The sequence below is a fragment of the Ostrinia nubilalis genome, chromosome 8 (genome assembly GCF_963855985.1).
Source record: "Ostrinia nubilalis chromosome 8, ilOstNubi1.1, whole genome shotgun sequence".
Classification (NCBI taxonomy): Eukaryota; Metazoa; Arthropoda; class Insecta; order Lepidoptera; family Crambidae; genus Ostrinia; species Ostrinia nubilalis.
The window spans coordinates 5,776,231-5,794,983 of record NC_087095.1 but is presented as its reverse complement, the minus strand read 5'-3'; the positions used below and the strand labels follow the sequence as shown (position 1 = coordinate 5,794,983).

The following is an 18,753-nucleotide window of genomic DNA, read 5'->3' as shown; positions in this document are numbered from 1 at the left end:
GGCAAAATACGAACTAAGTTCTGTGGAGTTTGTTCGTTAGTTCGTTTCAGCCAAATGACGTCCACTGCTGGACAAAGGCCTCCTTCAAGGTTTTCCACAATGCACGGTCCTGCGCTGCCGGCATCCAGGCTCTTCCCGCGCGCGTGCTTCTGTGGAGTTATGAACAGTTATTGAAGATTTAATTCAAAGTAAGTGGTCCTTTTCCACGCTAATTTTAATGTTCAGTAATTGTGCAACGATTAAGCTTGTTATCGAGCTCATTTGCAATCTTGATTTCTTGCAATTATCAGGAACGTTGTTCAGTAATTGCAGAGTCTACTTACTACTTAATTAGATTCCCTACTTTCTTTTACTCGTTAAGTTTTAGGTTTTAGAACGAATCTAGGTAGGTATATACCCGCTAAAGTACTTTTGGGCAGATATGTGCCCCAGAAATTTTTGGTAGTAGTAGACTCTTGGGCAGATATTATTATGTGCTCGAGTACTAGCCGTTTCTACAGCTAGCTTCGACTTTAATAGTTCATTGTAATTAACCATGTACATAAAAAGCAATGTTAAAATTGACTGTTTGAAAGCTCTATTCATTTGCTATTATAACAACAGACAGCACTTCATTCATAATCTTTCTGAGAAGCGGTCATAAACATTAGATTTTACGACTAGGGACCGACGCGCGGCGGGTGACGTCATGCTGATAAAATTTTAGCGCCATTTCTTTTGTACGGGCTGAGTCTTCAAGCGGATACTAGGGATGTTATGGATATGTAGTTTCGGTTATGGATACGGTTACGGATACTTATAGGAATATACCGGTTTCGGATATCCGAAAGTTTCGGTTACAATAGTTGTCCAACACGGGCCGCACACTTTACATCGAGTAAGTAATATAAAAAAATAAAAATTGATACTAGATGGCATTAAAAAGGTATATCAGACTGTTATGCCTTTAAATTATAATGCTATACAAAAAACAATTTAAACTATCCGAAACTTTTGAAACAGTTACGGTTACGGTTTCGGATATTATTTTATTTCGGATATCCGAAAGTTTCGGTTACGGTTACGGATATCCATAACATCCCTAGTATATACAGGTTGAATAGAAATTAAATAGGCGGTAATCCGGACTATGGACGTGATTCAACTTCCTTGTAGTTCATTGCAATTCGACGATTTAAGTCGTTTCAAAAAAATTTCACGTATTATTTAAAGCTAATAGGGATTGTGTCCATCTTTGTAATTAATTGAACACGATTATTATAATAGTGTTTCTTATCTTTAACTTTATTTACCTAGACAGTGGAAAGAACACACGGGAGGGCAATACATTATTACCTTTCTGTAAAAGAAATGTAGGTATTACTAACCTGTACTAAAACGTTTCTCAGACGACGACGTGATTTTTTGTCACGCCGTCTGCGACGTGCGGTCTGTGGGACCGCTATACTGTTTACTCAAAAAGTAATATACTCAACATCAAATAAACCGCACCTTCCGCGACGCGAACTTTAACGATTTTCTTCTGACACAATCATGGTGCCCCAATAATATTGGTATTATTTGAAAGCCCAATAAATATCCTTAAAGAAAAACACATTTAATTTCTTAATAAATGATTAACATATACCATAAATGTGACTTGAAAAAATACCTCACTTTGGGCCCACCTATGGGATCAATTAGACCAATTTTTATGGTTATAAAACCAAATAATGATCTCACGTGTCCTCTTTAACAGATGGATAGCGATTAATCCCAACTTAACAGTTTTATAGCCATAAAAGTTGGCTCTAGCGTAACTACCTATTTTTTGAAGAAGTGACTCTGGATCCTTCTAAAGACACATTTTTGGGGTAAAAACCTTTCCTTTAATGAAATGAAGGTTAGAACAAGGCTTTTAAATGGTACCAATATTGGTGGGAAGTGGGGAAGCATACGTTTGAAAATGCTTGTCGCGGGAGGTGCGATTTATTTGATGTCGAGTGTATTTTTTTGTATAAAAGTATATTGGTTTTATATTTTTTGAGAACATTATAGTATTACAAATAAACGTATGTATAATTTGCGAGGAATCAATGTATATTTTTTATTTAAATATGGCTAAAACTTTTTTGACCCTTAATTTCATTGAAATTACACTAGAGCTCAACAATACCTATATAACTTGTAAATTTTAATCAAAGCAAGAAAAACTATACTCCTTCCTAAATATAGTGAACATAATGAATAAAATAAAAATAAATGACACGTAAATTAGATGCACAAAAAAAAATTGACGTAGGGTAAACATCAGGCAAAATCAGGACATTTTTTTTACCGCATGCCAAGCATTTTCGGAATGCATAGGTAACACCTGTAAGATAATTTAATTTTCAATTTAGGTGGACTAAAATGTACGTCTTTTTTGCAGCTGGTGCAATGACATCAGGATGATTTGGCATGTCAGAGCCTAGAATACATGTCACTGTTTGCTTTACCACCCGTTTCGCGGTATTTTTTTACAGACTAGGTACCATCTTTTACATAATATTATGTTCAAATATCAATATATCATTAGGAAATGTCTTTTCCTAGGTTGTGGTGGCCCAGGATCCATTATTTTTACGAAAAATTAGTCGTCTAAAACAAAAACGCCAGTTTCAGTATGGTACAAAAATGTCACGTAGTCTGCGACGTGCGGTCCCACAGACCGCTGTTGAACTTTAAATCGAATCATCTTATTAAAACTGCCCTCGTCGATGTAACCACTACCTGTAATGGCGTTTGGGCAACTAAACTCGAAGGTACTGAGACGCTCGGGACACGGGAGTAAGTAGAACATAGCAATCCAGAAATTCAAAAAACCGGAGCGGTCTGTGAGACCGCACCTCGTCGGTTAAAGGTTAATATGTTGACCTCACATTGTTATCTAAACCAAAATTTAAAATTTAAACAAATTAGCCATGGGACTGTCAAGATAGAGCTGCATTTTCATTTTTGCGTTCTAAAATAGTTAATGTAATTAAAAGTTTAAAAAATCGAGCGAAACGAAACCACTTTTCAAAACTGAGCCTATGAAACGTTAATCCTTTTCGTCAAGTTAGTTACTCTAGTGATAAACTACCAAGATAATGGTGCATTATCTTGAACTCAGTGGGTACTGGGGCAGAAAAGTTTTCGAGAGACAACCACGGGCCTGGATGCGGGCGACGAAGGATCGGTCAATGTGGAAACTTGGGCCTCCCTCAAGTCCCCATTGTCCAGCAGTGAATGTCATTTGGTTGAAACGAACAATACTTATGTAGGTAGAACGTCGAACGATTTGAGACGCAAAAGTATAGGTATACGAGTAGGTACTCTGCTATGGATTGCTATGGATTAATTCTAAAATTATTTTATTTATGTCCCGATAGTGTTATCAATTAGAGTAAAAGTTATAATGTATGCGCGACCAGTAATTTATTAAGGCCGGGTAGCAGAGAAAATGGCGAAAATGAGGTTTTCATTTTTCATTTTTGAGGTACTAAACAGTAAAATTAAAGGCTAAGATTTTTATTGGGCATAGTTGAGGATATTTTCTAGGGCTATTAACGGATGGAAACACGATTTGATGAAGTTGACTCGATAGAATAAATTCCCAAAGTTACCTCTATTCGTTTTCTATTTATGGTTTTATTTTTAAAATAAGCGATTTGAGATTCCAAATCTTTTACTAAACTAAAGTTCAGAAATAACTTGAGGGCTTTTAACGGATGAAATTTTTATATTGCGTCTTATTTAGTTACTATGTTAAAAAATGTGGAAAAAATCGTCCATGACGGCTTGGACAATCTCAATCAGTCGCGCGGTGGCGCTTACGGAGGACGGACGCGTGTCAGTTTTTTGGCCGTGACAGTTCGCGATTTGTCAATATTTTTGACAATGATGACTTTGATGAGTCACAGTATAATAATATCAGTGTTACTGGAGAAAGCTTAAATTTTTGATAATTGAGAATTATCAATTTTGTCTACCTATTGAAATTTAAATCGTTCGCATCCTTTTAAACGAAGACTCTACTCATGATACATAGTACATTCCTCAAATATGAGACAAAACCAATGAGTTAAAATTACATTTTAATAGTACCTACATACAATTGTCTTACACTCTTAGAGCACACTGACACAAATAAATAATAAAAAATACTGTCTAAGGTCTGTAGCTAAAGGTCTAAGCTGTAAGATAGAAGAATCTTCTAGCCCAAAAAGATGGCAGATGCAGCAGATGTCAACGGATTTAATACTGGAGTTGATGTGACTCCTTGTAGACTTGAGTGTCTAGAGCGTCCCTTCCTCCACCATGCGTAAGAATTTTCACAAAAATACTGTCTAAGGTCTGTAGCTAAAGGTCTACGCTGCAAGATGGAAGAATCTTCTAACCAAAAAGATGGCAGATGCAGCAGATGTCAACGGATTTAAAACTGGAGTTGATGTGACTCCTTGTAGACTTGAGTGTCTAGAGCGTCCCTTCCTCCACCATGCGTAAAAATTTTCACAAAAATACTGTCTAAGGTCTGTAGCTAAAGGTCTAAGCCGTAAGATAGAAGAATCTTATAGCCAAAAACATGGCAGATGCAGCAGATATCAACGGATTTAAAACTGGAGTTCATGTGTATCCTTGTAGTTTTGAGTCTCTAGGGCAGTGGTTCTTAACCTTTAAGTCACGAGGGACCATTTTACCATCTGTAATGTAAATTATTTTTAAAATGTATTTAAAAAATAAAATGTTCGTTTTATTATTTCAATAATCTGACCTCTCAACTCAACTACACTACACAAACACCTTTGTTCGCAACTGTACTGACGAGACCTCAATATTATACCGTTCATTTAAGATGGCAAGCCTTATGTAAGGAACGGTCGCTTTTTTGTAACCTTTATAATTTGGTCGGCTTATAGAAGAATTCCTGATATTTCTTTGCAGTTCGATAACTTTCTTATAAGTCGTAATATAAAGCTGAAAATAACAGAATAGCTTATTTAAGTAACATTGTATGCCATGTTCCCTTGTTATAAGGGAATCGCGTATTCGGCCACGAAAGTAAGACTGTTAAAATAAATTAGATTTCTTGAAATCTCTCTTTTGCGCAAAGCCACATCATTTATATTTACTGTGGTTATAAAGGTGTACCAAGGGTACATGCTACACCTTTTTATTCGATTGTAAGAGTACTGGTTTACTCACAAATCCGTTTTATCTGATTTTCTGAAATCTTTTAATTACACTGGTGTTTATCATTCAAATCAATGACTAATGTTTGAACTAATTTGGACATATCAAGGTCTATCATTGGTATTTTTTTCAAACTTCTGTGTTGAGCCATTGACGAGATCTGGGACATCACAAAACATTACCCCAGCAAAATTCTAAATAACTTGAGAACCGGAACACGAACAAATTTTGCTATTCGTGGACAAATTTCTGCTCACGATGGATTAATTATCTGCTATACTCTCGACTCTCTAAAGCACATCATTTATAAAAATTTTGCTGCGGTAATGCATTTCAGGTAACCGTGTGTGATGATCATTGCTCATAGTGATTTTCGATACAGAGCCCCGGACATACGTTATACATAAATTATGGAAAGAAAACACCCAGACCAATACAAACAAATATGTATGCAATTTTAGTATGATATTTCTATCTATACTTATAATAAATCTGTAGAGAGGTCAATTCTGTACATGAAATATATTTTCAAAATAACTATCAGGGGGTGATTAGTGATCGATACTGATGCCAAAAATGCAATCAGTAAATTTTTTGTCTGTCTGTCTGTCTGTCTGTCTGTCTGTCTGTCTGTCTGTATGTTCCTTATAGAAACAAAAACTACTCGACGGATTTTAACGAAACTTGGTACAATTATTCTTCATACCCCTGGGCAGGTTATAGTATACTTAGGAATTCCCACGGGAACAGGAATTAGCGGGAAAATCCTTTTGTATAAAAAATCTAAACCGCTTAAGTTAGAAGCTTGAAATTTGGCATGTAGGTACCTTAGTAAACTTAAAGCTTAGTTACAACAAGGAATTCCCGAAATTCCCACGTAAACGGGAATTAGTTGGAAAATCCATTTGTATGAAAAATCTAAACCGCTTAAGTTAGACGCTTGAAATTTGGCATGTAGGTACCTTAGTAAACTTAAAGCTTAGTTACAATAAAGAATTCCCGAAATTCCCACGGGAACGGGAATTAGCGGGAAAATCCTTTTGTATGAAAAATCTAAACCGCTTAAGTTAGACGCTTGAAATTTGGCATGCAGGTACCTTAGTAAACTTAAAGCTTAGTTTATTTATTTATTTATTTATTTAAATAAGCGTAAACTTAAAGCTTAGTTACAACAGGATATTGCAAAATTCCCACGGAAACGGGAGTTAGCGGGAAAAAACATTTGTATGAAAAAATCTAAACACGTAAGATAGTTGAAGGGGATAAAACGGGATCCACGCGTACGAAGTCGCGGGCGGCCGCTAGTTTATTAATAAACAAACTGAACAAAATTGAAGCGTGTACTGATTAATGTAATTAACTACATGCAAAGCTTTGTGAATTGCAACAACTATAATTTATTATCCAAGCTCTAAATAATCGCTACTACGAGTAACTGATCATAAAATGTTTTTCCAATCGCTCAAGCTCCCGAGGATCTACCGATAGGTCGGGTGACGTAATCTTGAAATTATTTTAGCTGGCGCGGAACTTCCGGAATGGATGGAAATGTCGGGTGACGCCACGCCTCTTTGAACCGTGTTTACTTTGGCAGCTATATTCTATATTTATTCGATTCTAAAATATATTCCCAAAAATTTTGAAAGTTGTTTTAATTTGTATCACTTGGATATGATTTGTATTAGAAAGTGCTGTGAGTGTGACACTTGAACGGAAGGAAGTCAACCTAACCTAACCAACTGCGTATTTCTAAACTGCGTATTTCTATACTGTGTAGCCGCGAGAGCTCTTTGGCGCGCTGTCTTCGGCGAAGTATTGCGCGCGCAGATTTTGACAGCGCGAAATACCTACTTTAGCAGAAATACCAAGCCTTAAGTAATTAAGAGCGTTTACGCCGTTTGGCGCAAAAACAGTACTTTTTCAACCCGTTACAATCATTAACCAGTTACATTACAAATATGTTATAGGCATAAATAGTTAGGCAATTTCGTCGTCTAAATAGTTAGTTGAGAAAATATTTCGATTAGTATAGTATTTAAGAATTCTATCAAGATAAGTCCACACAGGTTTTCAAATTTCCACTTTAGCGTCAGTTTACAAGCTGATTTTTTTATAAAAATACTGTGAAAACGATATAACAAACATTTTATCCTATAGCATAGGTCCTTAGGCAAGTAGTTAATTGAGAAAATTCTTAGATTTAAGCATTTTACAATAAGAAATCACATAATCAAAGAATGCGAAATACTCAAAAATCAAAGTGAGTTTTACACCATTATTCTTCTTTAATTCAACATAAAAATAGCTTAATATAATAAAATAACATCTTCTTTAAAATATTTACTTTGAAACGATGTATAATTCATTGTTATTGTTATGCTATAAACATTTGAAAACTATTAAGAAACGCCGCGCGCGAATCATTTCCAATGATGCCCCTTGAAACGCCGCGCTTCGCGTAAACGCTCTTAACCTGTGCTGAAAGTTTCCATGACCAATACACGTGATTTTATTAATAAAATAAATAAATAAATATCCTTAGACATTTTACACTACGCTTCTAGTCCCAAACTAAGCAAAGCTTATACTATGGGTAGGTACTAGACAACGGATATAAACATACTTAAATACTTTTTTTTTGTAAATACATACTTATTATACATAGAAAACACCCAGTCCAATACAAACAAATATGTTCATGCACACAAATGTTTGTACTGTGCGGGAATCGAACCCGCTACCTCCGGAATAGTAGTCCGTTTCGAACCACTACACCAAACGGCCGACAATTGTCTAAACAGAAAGACTATTTGTCTAAACAGAAAAGGATAGTGCCAGGGTCTGGACCAAGTGCTGCCCAGAATCAACCCATAGTGCATTTTGTTCCTCAGGCCCATAGTAATGTGTAAACCGAAGCGCACTGAAATCTATCCCTGGAGTTAAGAGAAAAATAGAGTTTTGTTTTGAATTATTTACATACAAAATATCATCGATATATACGTACTACGCATAAGATTTCGTGATTTTGGCATTAAATAACACTCGCTATGTTGAACTTAACCATACTGCATCCGTACACCGTACTTTAGTGCGACTTAGACATTCTTTATAAGCGATCTAACGCAGTTGCAATAGTTTGGTTAGTTGAGAGAAATCATTATTTTCGAAATGAAGCAAGAAGTTTTAGTTCTCTATACTTACGAAAAATCAATTTATTGGTGTATTAGAATAGATTATTGAAGTTATTGTAAGCTAAAACTTCTTGCTCCATTTTGGAAATAATTGATTTCGGTCAATTAACTAAACTACTGAAACAGCGCTTGATCGCTTATAAATAATGTCGAAGTCGTACTAAAGTAAGGTGTACGGATGCAGTATGGTTAAGTTCAACATAGCGAGTGTTATTAAATGCCAAAATCGCGAAATGTTATACGTAGTAGGTATACATCGATGATATTTTGTATGTAAATAATTCAAAACAAAACTCTTTTTTTCTCTTATCTCCAGGGATAGATTTCAGTGCGCTCCACTTTACAAATTAGTATTGGCCTGAGGAACAAAATGCACTATAGTTTCAGTCTGGGCAGCACTTGGTCCAACTTCCATACATCGATTGGCACTGTCCTTTGGTGCGATGCTTAATAATGTTGATAAATGGAATATTATTAGCGTAATTTCCTTCGATTAAGTTTCTCACGCGGACAGTTTTTTGATAATAAATATCAGGAAAACGTGCATTCGTAAGATACACGTGAGTTGATTTTTAGGGTTCTGTAGGTGTCCAAAGGTGACCAACGGAACGCATGTATACTAGAGATGAAACGGATATCCGGTAACTATCCGGTAGGCCGGATATCCGGCCTAAATTTACTATCCGGCCGGATACCGGATAGTAACTTACTATCCGGCCGGATACCGGATATCAAAAAACTACGACATTATTCTATTAATAAAATGAAACATATTGATCTTTGACGTGAATATCAATAAAATGGCTTATAATAATGACGGCTTTTATTTAAAGTCCATAAAGTTAAAAAAAAGCCATATACAGGCCTTTCAAAAAAAATTTTTTTTTCAGGGCTAATCACTAATGACGAATACATAAATAGTAAACATCCGTTAATGTCGAAATATTGCCAAATAAAAAGGCGATCTTTTTTTCACTGATGGTCTAGTGACAATATGATGCATGCAGTCCAGTCAGATTACGCAGCAAGTAAACTAATTTAATTTTCGCTATTCAATCACACACTCACTAATAGCAACCGAAATCACCTGAAATGATGTGCCCCCTAGACAAGTGGCAAAATCTGAAATTTTTTTCGGACGGATTCGATTTTCGCGTTCGAAGCACCTGTGCGGCGCTAAACTCGTCACGACATGCAACGAGACAATGGGCCAACTATCCGGCCGCCGGATATTCGGCTATCCGGCCTAGCAGCTGGCCGGATATCCGGTATCCGGTATCCGGCCAAACAACTATCCGTTTCATCTCTAATGTATACATACATGTAGTACTTACAAAAATATATGTTAGGTATTGTAATCTTTTTATGTCCCATCTGAGTCTATTACTATTTCTGTTATCTATGCCAAATATTACTATTCGTAATTTAAATTAAAAAAAAATACTGGTTCATATAAGAATATTCAATAGAAGTATAGGTACGATCATACGATGTTATAATTTCTGATAATTATCTTGTACGGAACTCTCATGTGCGAATTGAACTCACACTTGACTGGTTTTGATATAATTATGTATTATCTGAGGTCAAATAAATATGTTTAAGGTTAGCGCCAACGGGTTATCCAAATTCGGTAAAATTAATATTTTAGTAATATTCGAGCATTTTCTGGCTTTGTCGCAAGTTAGGTACCTACAAAGCGTTATTTTTTTAATAACATAGATTCTAGATTCGATTCCTAGGTGAAGCAAACTTGATTGAACATAATGCTTAACTCAAGCCGGAAATTATTTTTAGACCAGTCTCTATAATTAATTCATTTTGTAAGCATAATTGCACATCTTTTCTTGGCTCTGCCGACTGACATAGCTCAAATTCAATTAAAAACTTATTTCAGAAACTAAAATCCATAGTAAAAATAAAAAAGTTTAATTAACAAGGCTTTTTGGTGAATTTAGTGGACCAACTGGCCTTGACGTGCGCCGATTACACGCTACCAGCGGCGTCGGCGGTGGAGGCGGTGTTGGCCATCCTGGTGGAGCGACTGCTGCTCCAGCCGGAGATCCAGGACCACATCCACGAGGAGATAGACCGCGTGGTCGGCAGAGGCCGCCTCCCTAACTTGGATGACAGGAAAGAGTAAGCAGTTTTTTCCATTGACATTTTACAGCACGCCAGGGCCGGACCGTGAGTTTAGGATAATGGTAGATCCGGCTCTGCAGCATACCACCTAATTCCAACAAAATTAAGTAAAGCATGGTAAAGCCGATATGAGAACCAGACAGCGGTAATATCTGGTGCTATACTGTATCACACTTGAATGTTTTCCTTTTGTAAATGGAGTCCTTTTATAGTTAGACAACGTAGGAATGTAACTATAACGTATATGTAGTGGGGATAAGTATCACTGTTTTGTATTGCTCTGAAAGTAAGAAGTTACATTACAAACAGATAAGTAACAACAAGTAAACAACAAATATGTACGTTCAAGTCACGTTAAAAAACAAACATACAAGTACATACGTCCCGTAGCAATAAAATATTACGTGAAAACTGTAGCAACCGATCGTAGTCACGTAGTCGCGTAGTCGTAGTAAACGTTTGCTACGACATGTTTATGGTGTCCTTTCGTAGCAGAGCAACTACGACAACTATTTTTATTAGATTTTATGATTCATAAAATCCAGGCAAAATCATGAGATATGTAATACTAAGTAAACTATTATTTGTGGGATACTTTTGTATTCCGGTTTTCGAAACTGTTACACGTGCGCGGTATTTCTTTATATCTATTCTATCGAAATCGAATCTAAAGCTACGTAAGTAACTACATAAATGTATAAAGGCTGATTTAAACGATGTATTAAGTAGTGAAGTAGGTAACTAAATTTTAACTTTATTTTAAGTGATTATTGCATGTAAGCCTTTAACTAAAAGCATATTGTTGTGTTTATCAGCATGCCGTACACCGAAGCGTGCATACGCGAAACGATGCGGCTGGACACTCTGGTTCCGCTCGGCGTGGCTCACCGCGCGGTCGTCGACACCAAGTTCCATGGCTACGACATTCCTGAGGTATGTCACATAGAGACGAAAGAAATTCGACCCTTATAAACTCAGCGGTTCTGGGTTCGATTACGAGAAAACTACAGTAGACTCGAATGCTGTTTGTTATTGGAACTCTATCCTATAAGAGCGAAAAAGTTTACCCTTAAGACCAAAATAACTTATTGCGAGCACATGAAGTAAGATGTATGTGATGCGGATTACATTAGTTAGCTCAAAACAAAAATGTATTAAAATTCTCAAGGATTGAATTGAATTCGGCTAGTCCTTCACCTTTTACCGTTCAGCTACTATTGTCGCTTGTCGTTAATTACATACTATTTACATTTCAGGACACCATGGTGACAGCTAACTACACTCAACATCAAATAAACCGCACCTTCCGCGACGCGAACTTTAAAGATTTTCTTCTGACACAATTATGGTACCCCAAAAATATTGGTCTTATTTGAAAGGCCAATAAATATCCTTAAAGAAAAATACATTTCATTTCTAAATAAATTATTAACATATACCATAAATGTGACTTGAAAATAGACCTCACTTTGGGCTGACCTCTGGGATCAATTAGACCAATTTTTATGGTTATAAAACCAAATAAAGATCTCACGTGTCCTCTTTAACAGATGGATGGCGATTAATCCCAACTTAACAGTTTTATAGTCATAAAAAATGGCTATAGCGTAACTACCTATTTTTTGAAGAAGTGACTCTGGATCCTTGTAAAGACACATTTTTGGGGTAAAGACCTTTCCTTTAATGAAATGAAGTTTAGAACTAGGCTTTCAAATGGTACCAACGTTGGTGGTAAGTGGGGATGCATACGTTTGATAAGTGCTTGTCGCGGGAGGTGCGATTTATTTGATGCCGAGTGTATATGCTCCTGCACCACAGTAAGGAAATCTGGGGCGACCCTGAGGTGTTCCGCCCAGAACGATTCATCAAGAATGGCAAGGTGGATGCAGCTCTGGACAAATCCTTGCCTTTCGGAGCTGGTAAGTCACATAATGGAAAACTGTTAATCTAAAATTAATTTAGAATTGTGTTAGCCGTGTGATTCCGGCAGACTGAAATAGGAATATTTAACCATTCCCATTCCTCATGTAGATGACGCAAAATGCCACTAAAAGTGAGAACATAGACCAAAGAGCTCTACTATCCGTTCGCGATAAGTTTGCCGCTGGCGATATGACGTCACTCGAAGAGAAGTGTCTATAAGCTAACTATATTGAAAATATTTTTTATTTATTAATATTGATAAAAATTGTGTATTTGCGTAAAATAAGACACATTAACTGTGTTAATCACTAACTAATTGCGTTTATTCGCGGTTGTGGGAGGGGACGCGCATTCCACCCCAAGTAACATTTTACTCCATTTAAGAGTTCAATAGTCGTTCACATGTACTCCACAAGCTGTGTATGTCAGCTGTATACGAGCTGTATAGCTTGCTATAATGCTTTTATAGAACCAGTTTGGGCACAAATTAGACAGCTTTAAGTTCACTATGGCTGTACATTAGCAGTATAATAGCATTATAATAGCAGTTTAAGTAGTAACATCGTACTTAAGGCTGACTTACGGCACTATATGGGACGCAGTGTGAACCATACAACGTACGTGAGGACAATAAAGAGTAACAAGTGGCTAAATGCACAGCTTTCAAAGTTATAAAGTCCGACAAAAGTACTCCAATGCTACCTAAAGTTCACGTGTGTCTTAAATTATTTCCACATTTTAATATTAGTTTGGTATTTGTACGTGAGTGCCAAGAGGGAAACAACTCGGGCGGATAATCATTTATGCAAATAATAACACGGGTTTTAAATACTTAATAATGTTAATGCCATTGGGAATGCAACTTTATCGTGAAATGTATACATATTTACAGCTAAAATATTTACGCGCCTCTGTAAAAACGCGATATTCATTTTAAAATATTTAAAACTGGCTGAGAGGAAATCTACAATTTTCAGTTTTTGATATTGTATTGGCATTATAATTATATTACGGTAATTAATTATAACATGAAACCAAAACTCAATCGCTCTATCTGCGAATTTTGTGATAAATCTGCATTTATTTTGGAGATTTATTTGGTAAATATTTTAGGTTATGTAGAACAAAATGGTGGAAATGAAATACGGCTATGTGAACTGTTATAACTCCAATTTAATGCGGTGAGCGTATATTAGGTTCACATGTGTTCTGTTAGAATGCTGTTATCTATATGAAGTTCCACATTTGTACCACTACAGCGCTAATGTCTATAAATTTATTCTAATGTGAACTTATGTACAGCTTTAAGATGTACCTAGTTCAGGTCAATTGTGTATCTTTAATTCTTTCAAATACTGAAATTTTAGAGATCCGCAATAAAAATTATTAATGTCCGTTAAATCGCCTAGCCCAGGTACTAATAGTCAAGTATGAATACCTAAAGCATCAGACGGTAGTGTTCCCGGTTTAAATTCGTTTATTATGCTTGACAATTTATTCAAAGCGGAATGAGGAATACGATTTTCAATAGCCCATGTTCTTATTTTTTTTTGCGAAAGGTTAAATAATTGTCCAAATCAAAATGGTATTCACTATCACAAGAACTGCAATTATCACACTCTGATATCTGGTATATTTTGAAGGGAAATTTCAGGTTCAGGCATAATATTTTCCTCTGCATCATGTACAGAACCACCATGAACAACTAAAAACAGGCTTGGGGAAATGTGTAATAGAATATCACATTCACATTCGTGTTCAGCTTAAAGCAAATAAGAGTAGTACTTGTGGACAAATAAACTGCTATTGATGTTAATGGACAACACATATAGTCCTTTTAACAGCCTACAGTGTACATGCGAACCATTGAAACACTTTTGTACAGATAGTAAAAAAAGGTTATTTTAATTATCACAAACAAGTCCTACTACAGCTACTAGCTGTATAACAGTCTAAAACAAATAAACATAACAGCCTTTGGCTTTATAAATGACCACGTGTGTTCTATTAAAATGCTAGCTCTATAACATCGTACAAGTAGGCCGTTAAACAGCGGTTGCCGTATCTCTACCCTCCTATAATGCTCTTAGTCAGATGGCTGACTAAAGGATAGTTGTTAGAGTATTATAACACCAACAATCGTATAAAAGTATAACTCTACACTAGTCTACACTCCTATAAGTCCCTTAGACAGGTATAGGTGTAATTAATTGCAATAATACAGCTTATACATCACGAGTGAACTGTACTAATGCTTTAAGTACACATTGGAACTAAATGTGAACTCTTAAATGGAGTAAAATGTTACCTGGGACGGATCGGCAAACTTAGCACGAACAAGCGACGAGAGCGGAAAATTTCGTGATTTCCCGCAATTTCAACTAAGTAATTGAAACTTTCATAACAAAGTACGCTAGTTTTAGAACTTGCGCGTGAAAATATAACTTTACAATACTAAAGCCTGAATAGCAGGCTTTAGTATTGTAAAGTTATATTTTGCGTAAAGCTTGCATCTGGCACCGGCCACATCTAAAAGAACCCATAAGAACAGTGCCGTAACTAGCCTTTTATGCGCCCGGTGCGAGCGGGGGGGGGGGGGTTGTGTAAGGTTGTTCATGGATGGAAAATGAATACAATTGATCATCAATCATTTACCTAAATTAGAAATTTTGACCATTCCATGAAGACCGAAAAGTGACCGGTCGTATAAAAACGTTTCATGGATTTGCATTTCACTATCGAAAAACATTGGCTAAAACTCATTTTTTATAACAAATAATAAATCAAATTCATGTTTAAATGCAGTTTATGACATAATTTTTAAATTGTCACTATTAATATTTTTTACTGAATAACCTGTAAAAGTTAATTCTACAATTTCTGAAAAATCACCTAAAAGTAACCTTTTCATTAGTGTAAGCTAAAAGTAACCAATGCAGTTCAAAAGTAACCTAAAAGGTTACAAAAGTAACCTTCTGGCAACACTGCGGCTATCTGAATGCGTGATTCTCGATGTATCGGGGAATCCCCGAACATTGGGTGGGACGTCGCGGCAGAATGGAACGTTTGTAAATCGTTTAGTTTTGTAAGTCATCCTTTTCACTCTTGTCGAACGATGAATTTTCTATCTATCTCTCGCACGCTAGTGCGTCAGTAACGCCGCACGTAGTTAATGAATAAAATCAAAGATAAAGGGAGGACCAATGAATGTGGCTGACAGCAATGACAGCGTAACGTGAACTATATGTACATCTCCTCAGCTAGATTGACAGATTTGCTTAGAACTTCTAAGTTAGAAGTGGCGCCCTCCAAATGAATATAAAGACAGAAATTGTCTCATAGTTACGGTATAGGTATTTTTGTTTGTGTATGTAATATTGCGAGCAAGACAAGGTGGATTTATATTTGTCTGATGTGTCGTGACGTGACGCGTCAGAACTGTATCGGTTCCATACATAAGCCATCACAACACAACACGTTACGCACTAGCGTGAACGTTACCATCCTACTAATATTATAAACGCGAAAGTTTGTATGGATGATGGATGGATGTTTGTTACTGTTTCACGCAAAAACTACTGAATGGATTTTAATGAAACTTTACAATAATATAGCTTATACATCGAAATTGTCCAAACGACTGGGTCTAAGTTCTTTAAAACCCGTCGTTCAAAAGGAACCAAAAAGATCTCTGACCTCACCAATCAACTCATGGAAGAGAGACGGAACTTGGTTATGCAGTCCTCTGAAGATGCTGCTCAGTATCGGCGCCTCAACAGACAGATCTCCAAGTCTTTGACTCGCGACCTACGCCAATTTAATACAGACCGTATTAAAGAGGCGATTGAGCGAAACAAGGGCTCTAAAGTGTTCGCAAGAGATCTGTCTGTTGGTCAAAGTCAACTGACCAAGCTGAAGACAGAGGATGGCAGAGCCATTTCGTCGGGGCCGGAGATATTGGAAGAGGTTGAGAAGTTCTACGGACAACTATACACGAGTGTACGCGCACCTGTCACAAATCTAGCCGAGGACCCAAGAGCTAGACTGACCCGACACTATACCAAAGATATCCCGGACGTCAGTCTGTACGAGATTAGAATGGCTCTCAAACAGCTGAAGAACAACAAGGCACCGGGTGATGATGGAATCACGGCTGAGTTTTTGAAGGCAGGCGGAACGCCGGTACTATGGGCTCTTCAGAAGTTGTTCAATTCCGTCATCCTCGAAGGAAAAACGCCTACGACATGGCACGGAAGTGTGGTGGTACTCTTCTTCAAAAAAGGTGACAAAACCTTGTTGAAGAATTATAGACCCATCTCACTTCTGAGCCATGTCTACAAGCTGTTTTCAAGAGTCATTACGAATCGTCTCGCTCGCAGGCTCGACGACTTCCAGCCTCCCGAACAAGCCGGTTTCCGAAAAGGCTTTAGTACCATAGACCACATACATACGCTAAGGCAGATTATACAGAAGACCGAGGAGTATAATAATCAACCACTTTGCCTGGCGTTTGTGGATTATGAGAAAGCCTTCGATTCGGTCGAGACCTGGGCAGTGCTACAGTATCTCCAAAGGTGCCAAATTGACTATCGATATATCGAAGTGTTGAGGGGTTTGTACAAAAACGCCACAATGTCGGTCCGCCTCCAGGATCGGGACTCGAAACCTATCCAGTTGCAGCGAGGGGTAAGACAGGGAGACGTCATATCTCCAAAACTGTTTACCACCGCCCTGGAAGATGTCTTCAAGCTTCTGGACTGGAACGGATTTGGCATAAATATCAACGGCGAGTAGGTACATCACCCACCTTCGATTCGCGGACGATATCGTAGTCATGGCTGAGACCTTGGAGGATCTAGGCACAATGCTCGATGGCCTCAGTAGAGCCTCTCAACAAGTGGGCCTCAGAATGAACATGGACAAGACAAAAATCATGTCTAATGTCCGTGTTGCACCCACTCCTCTGAAGGTTGGAGACTCTACACTCGAAGTTGTTGACAATTATGTATACCTGGGACAAACAGTCCAGTTAGGTAGGTCCAACTTCGAGAAAGAGGTCAATCGTCGAATCCAACTCGGATGGGCAGCGTTCGGGAAGCTTCGCCATATACTCACGTCCGAAATACCGCAGTGTCTCAAGTCGAAAGTATTTGACCAATGCGTGTTGCCAGTGATGGTATACGGATCTGAGACGTGGTCGCTTACTATGGGCCTCATAAGAAGGCTCAAGGTCACCCAAAGGGCTATGGAGCGGGCTATGCTCGGAGTCTCCCTGCGTGATCGAATCAGAAATGAGGAGATCCGCAGGAGAACCACAGTAACCGACATAGCTCGCAGAATTGCTAAAATCAAGTGGCAGTGGGCGGGGCACATAGCTCGTAGAGACGATGGCCGTTGGGGCAGGAAAGTTCTCGAGTGGCGACCACGGGCTGGAAGACGTAGCGTGGGCAGGCCTCCTACTAGGTGGACCGACGATCTGGTAAAGGTCGCGGGAAGAGCCTGGATGCGGGCAGCGCAGGACCGTTCATTGTGAAAACCTTGGGGGAGGCCTTTGTCCAGCAGTGGACGTCATTTGGCTGAAACGAGCTTATACATCAGAATAACACATAGGCTACAATTTATAAACATATTGTTCGAAATACTAATCCTGCGCAGACGATGTCGCGGGCACCAGCTAGTACTAAATGTATGAAACCGATACCGTTCTGACGCGTCGTCACGTCACGACACATCAGACAAATATAAAACCACCTTTACAAGTGTTGTTTTTTCAAGATCGCTTGAAAAATGCCATATAGATATAGATAGTACAGAGGGCGCGTCTACACCATATTCGCAATAAAACAAAATGTACCTACTAACTACCATGCATGAAACAAAACTAGATACTGGTCTGGTCATTTCTGCGCCCCTCCAGGGTCTGCGCCCTGTGCCTGGGCACCGCTGGCACCGCCCTAGTTACGGCACTGCATAAGAATGACATTGATCTTGCTTCCAGGCAGGCGCCTGTGCGCTGGAGAGACCTACGCTCGTCAGTGCATGTTCCAGGTGTTCTCTGGCTTCATGCAAGCCTTCCGCGTGTTCACAGCTGACGGCAAGCCCTTGAAGGAACCCGTCAAGAGGTTACAAGGCATCATCAACACCGTACCAGACTACTGGGTCCGCGTCACACCCAGGAGCTAAGCTAGGCCCATCATTGACCTACTAGGGGCACTTCTGGGCACGTTCCCAGAGTGCCCTGGGTAAGAGGGACCTGGCTAACTGACAATAACTAGCTGATAAAGTTTGTTGATATTAATAGTAA

At 38.0% G+C, this 18,753-nt stretch overlaps 1 protein-coding gene across 1 annotated transcript; it reads left to right on the top strand.

Moving 5' to 3' along the window:
• Positions 1 to 9,009: 9,009 nt before the first annotated feature.
• LOC135074150 (probable cytochrome P450 304a1) lies at positions 9,010 to 18,753 on the top strand. Its single transcript, XM_063968458.1, has 6 exons — positions 9,010 to 9,025; positions 10,325 to 10,523; positions 11,342 to 11,459; positions 11,783 to 11,807; positions 12,329 to 12,445; positions 18,448 to 18,753. Exons 1-6 carry the CDS (start codon positions 9,010 to 9,012, stop codon positions 18,630 to 18,632), a joined length of 660 nt encoding a protein of 219 aa, XP_063824528.1. The 3' UTR covers positions 18,633 to 18,753.

What these genes read in the sequence shown, in the direction of transcription:
- LOC135074150 (XM_063968458.1), top strand. An exon ending in AACTTGGATGACAGGAAAGA is followed by an intron (nt 10,524 to 11,341) that starts GTAAGCAGTTTT and finishes TGTGTTTATCAG; the next exon opens with CATGCCGTACACCGAAGCGT. An exon ending in CATGGTGACAGCTAACTACA is followed by an intron (nt 11,808 to 12,328) that starts CTCAACATCAAA and finishes GCCGAGTGTATA; the next exon opens with TGCTCCTGCACCACAGTAAG.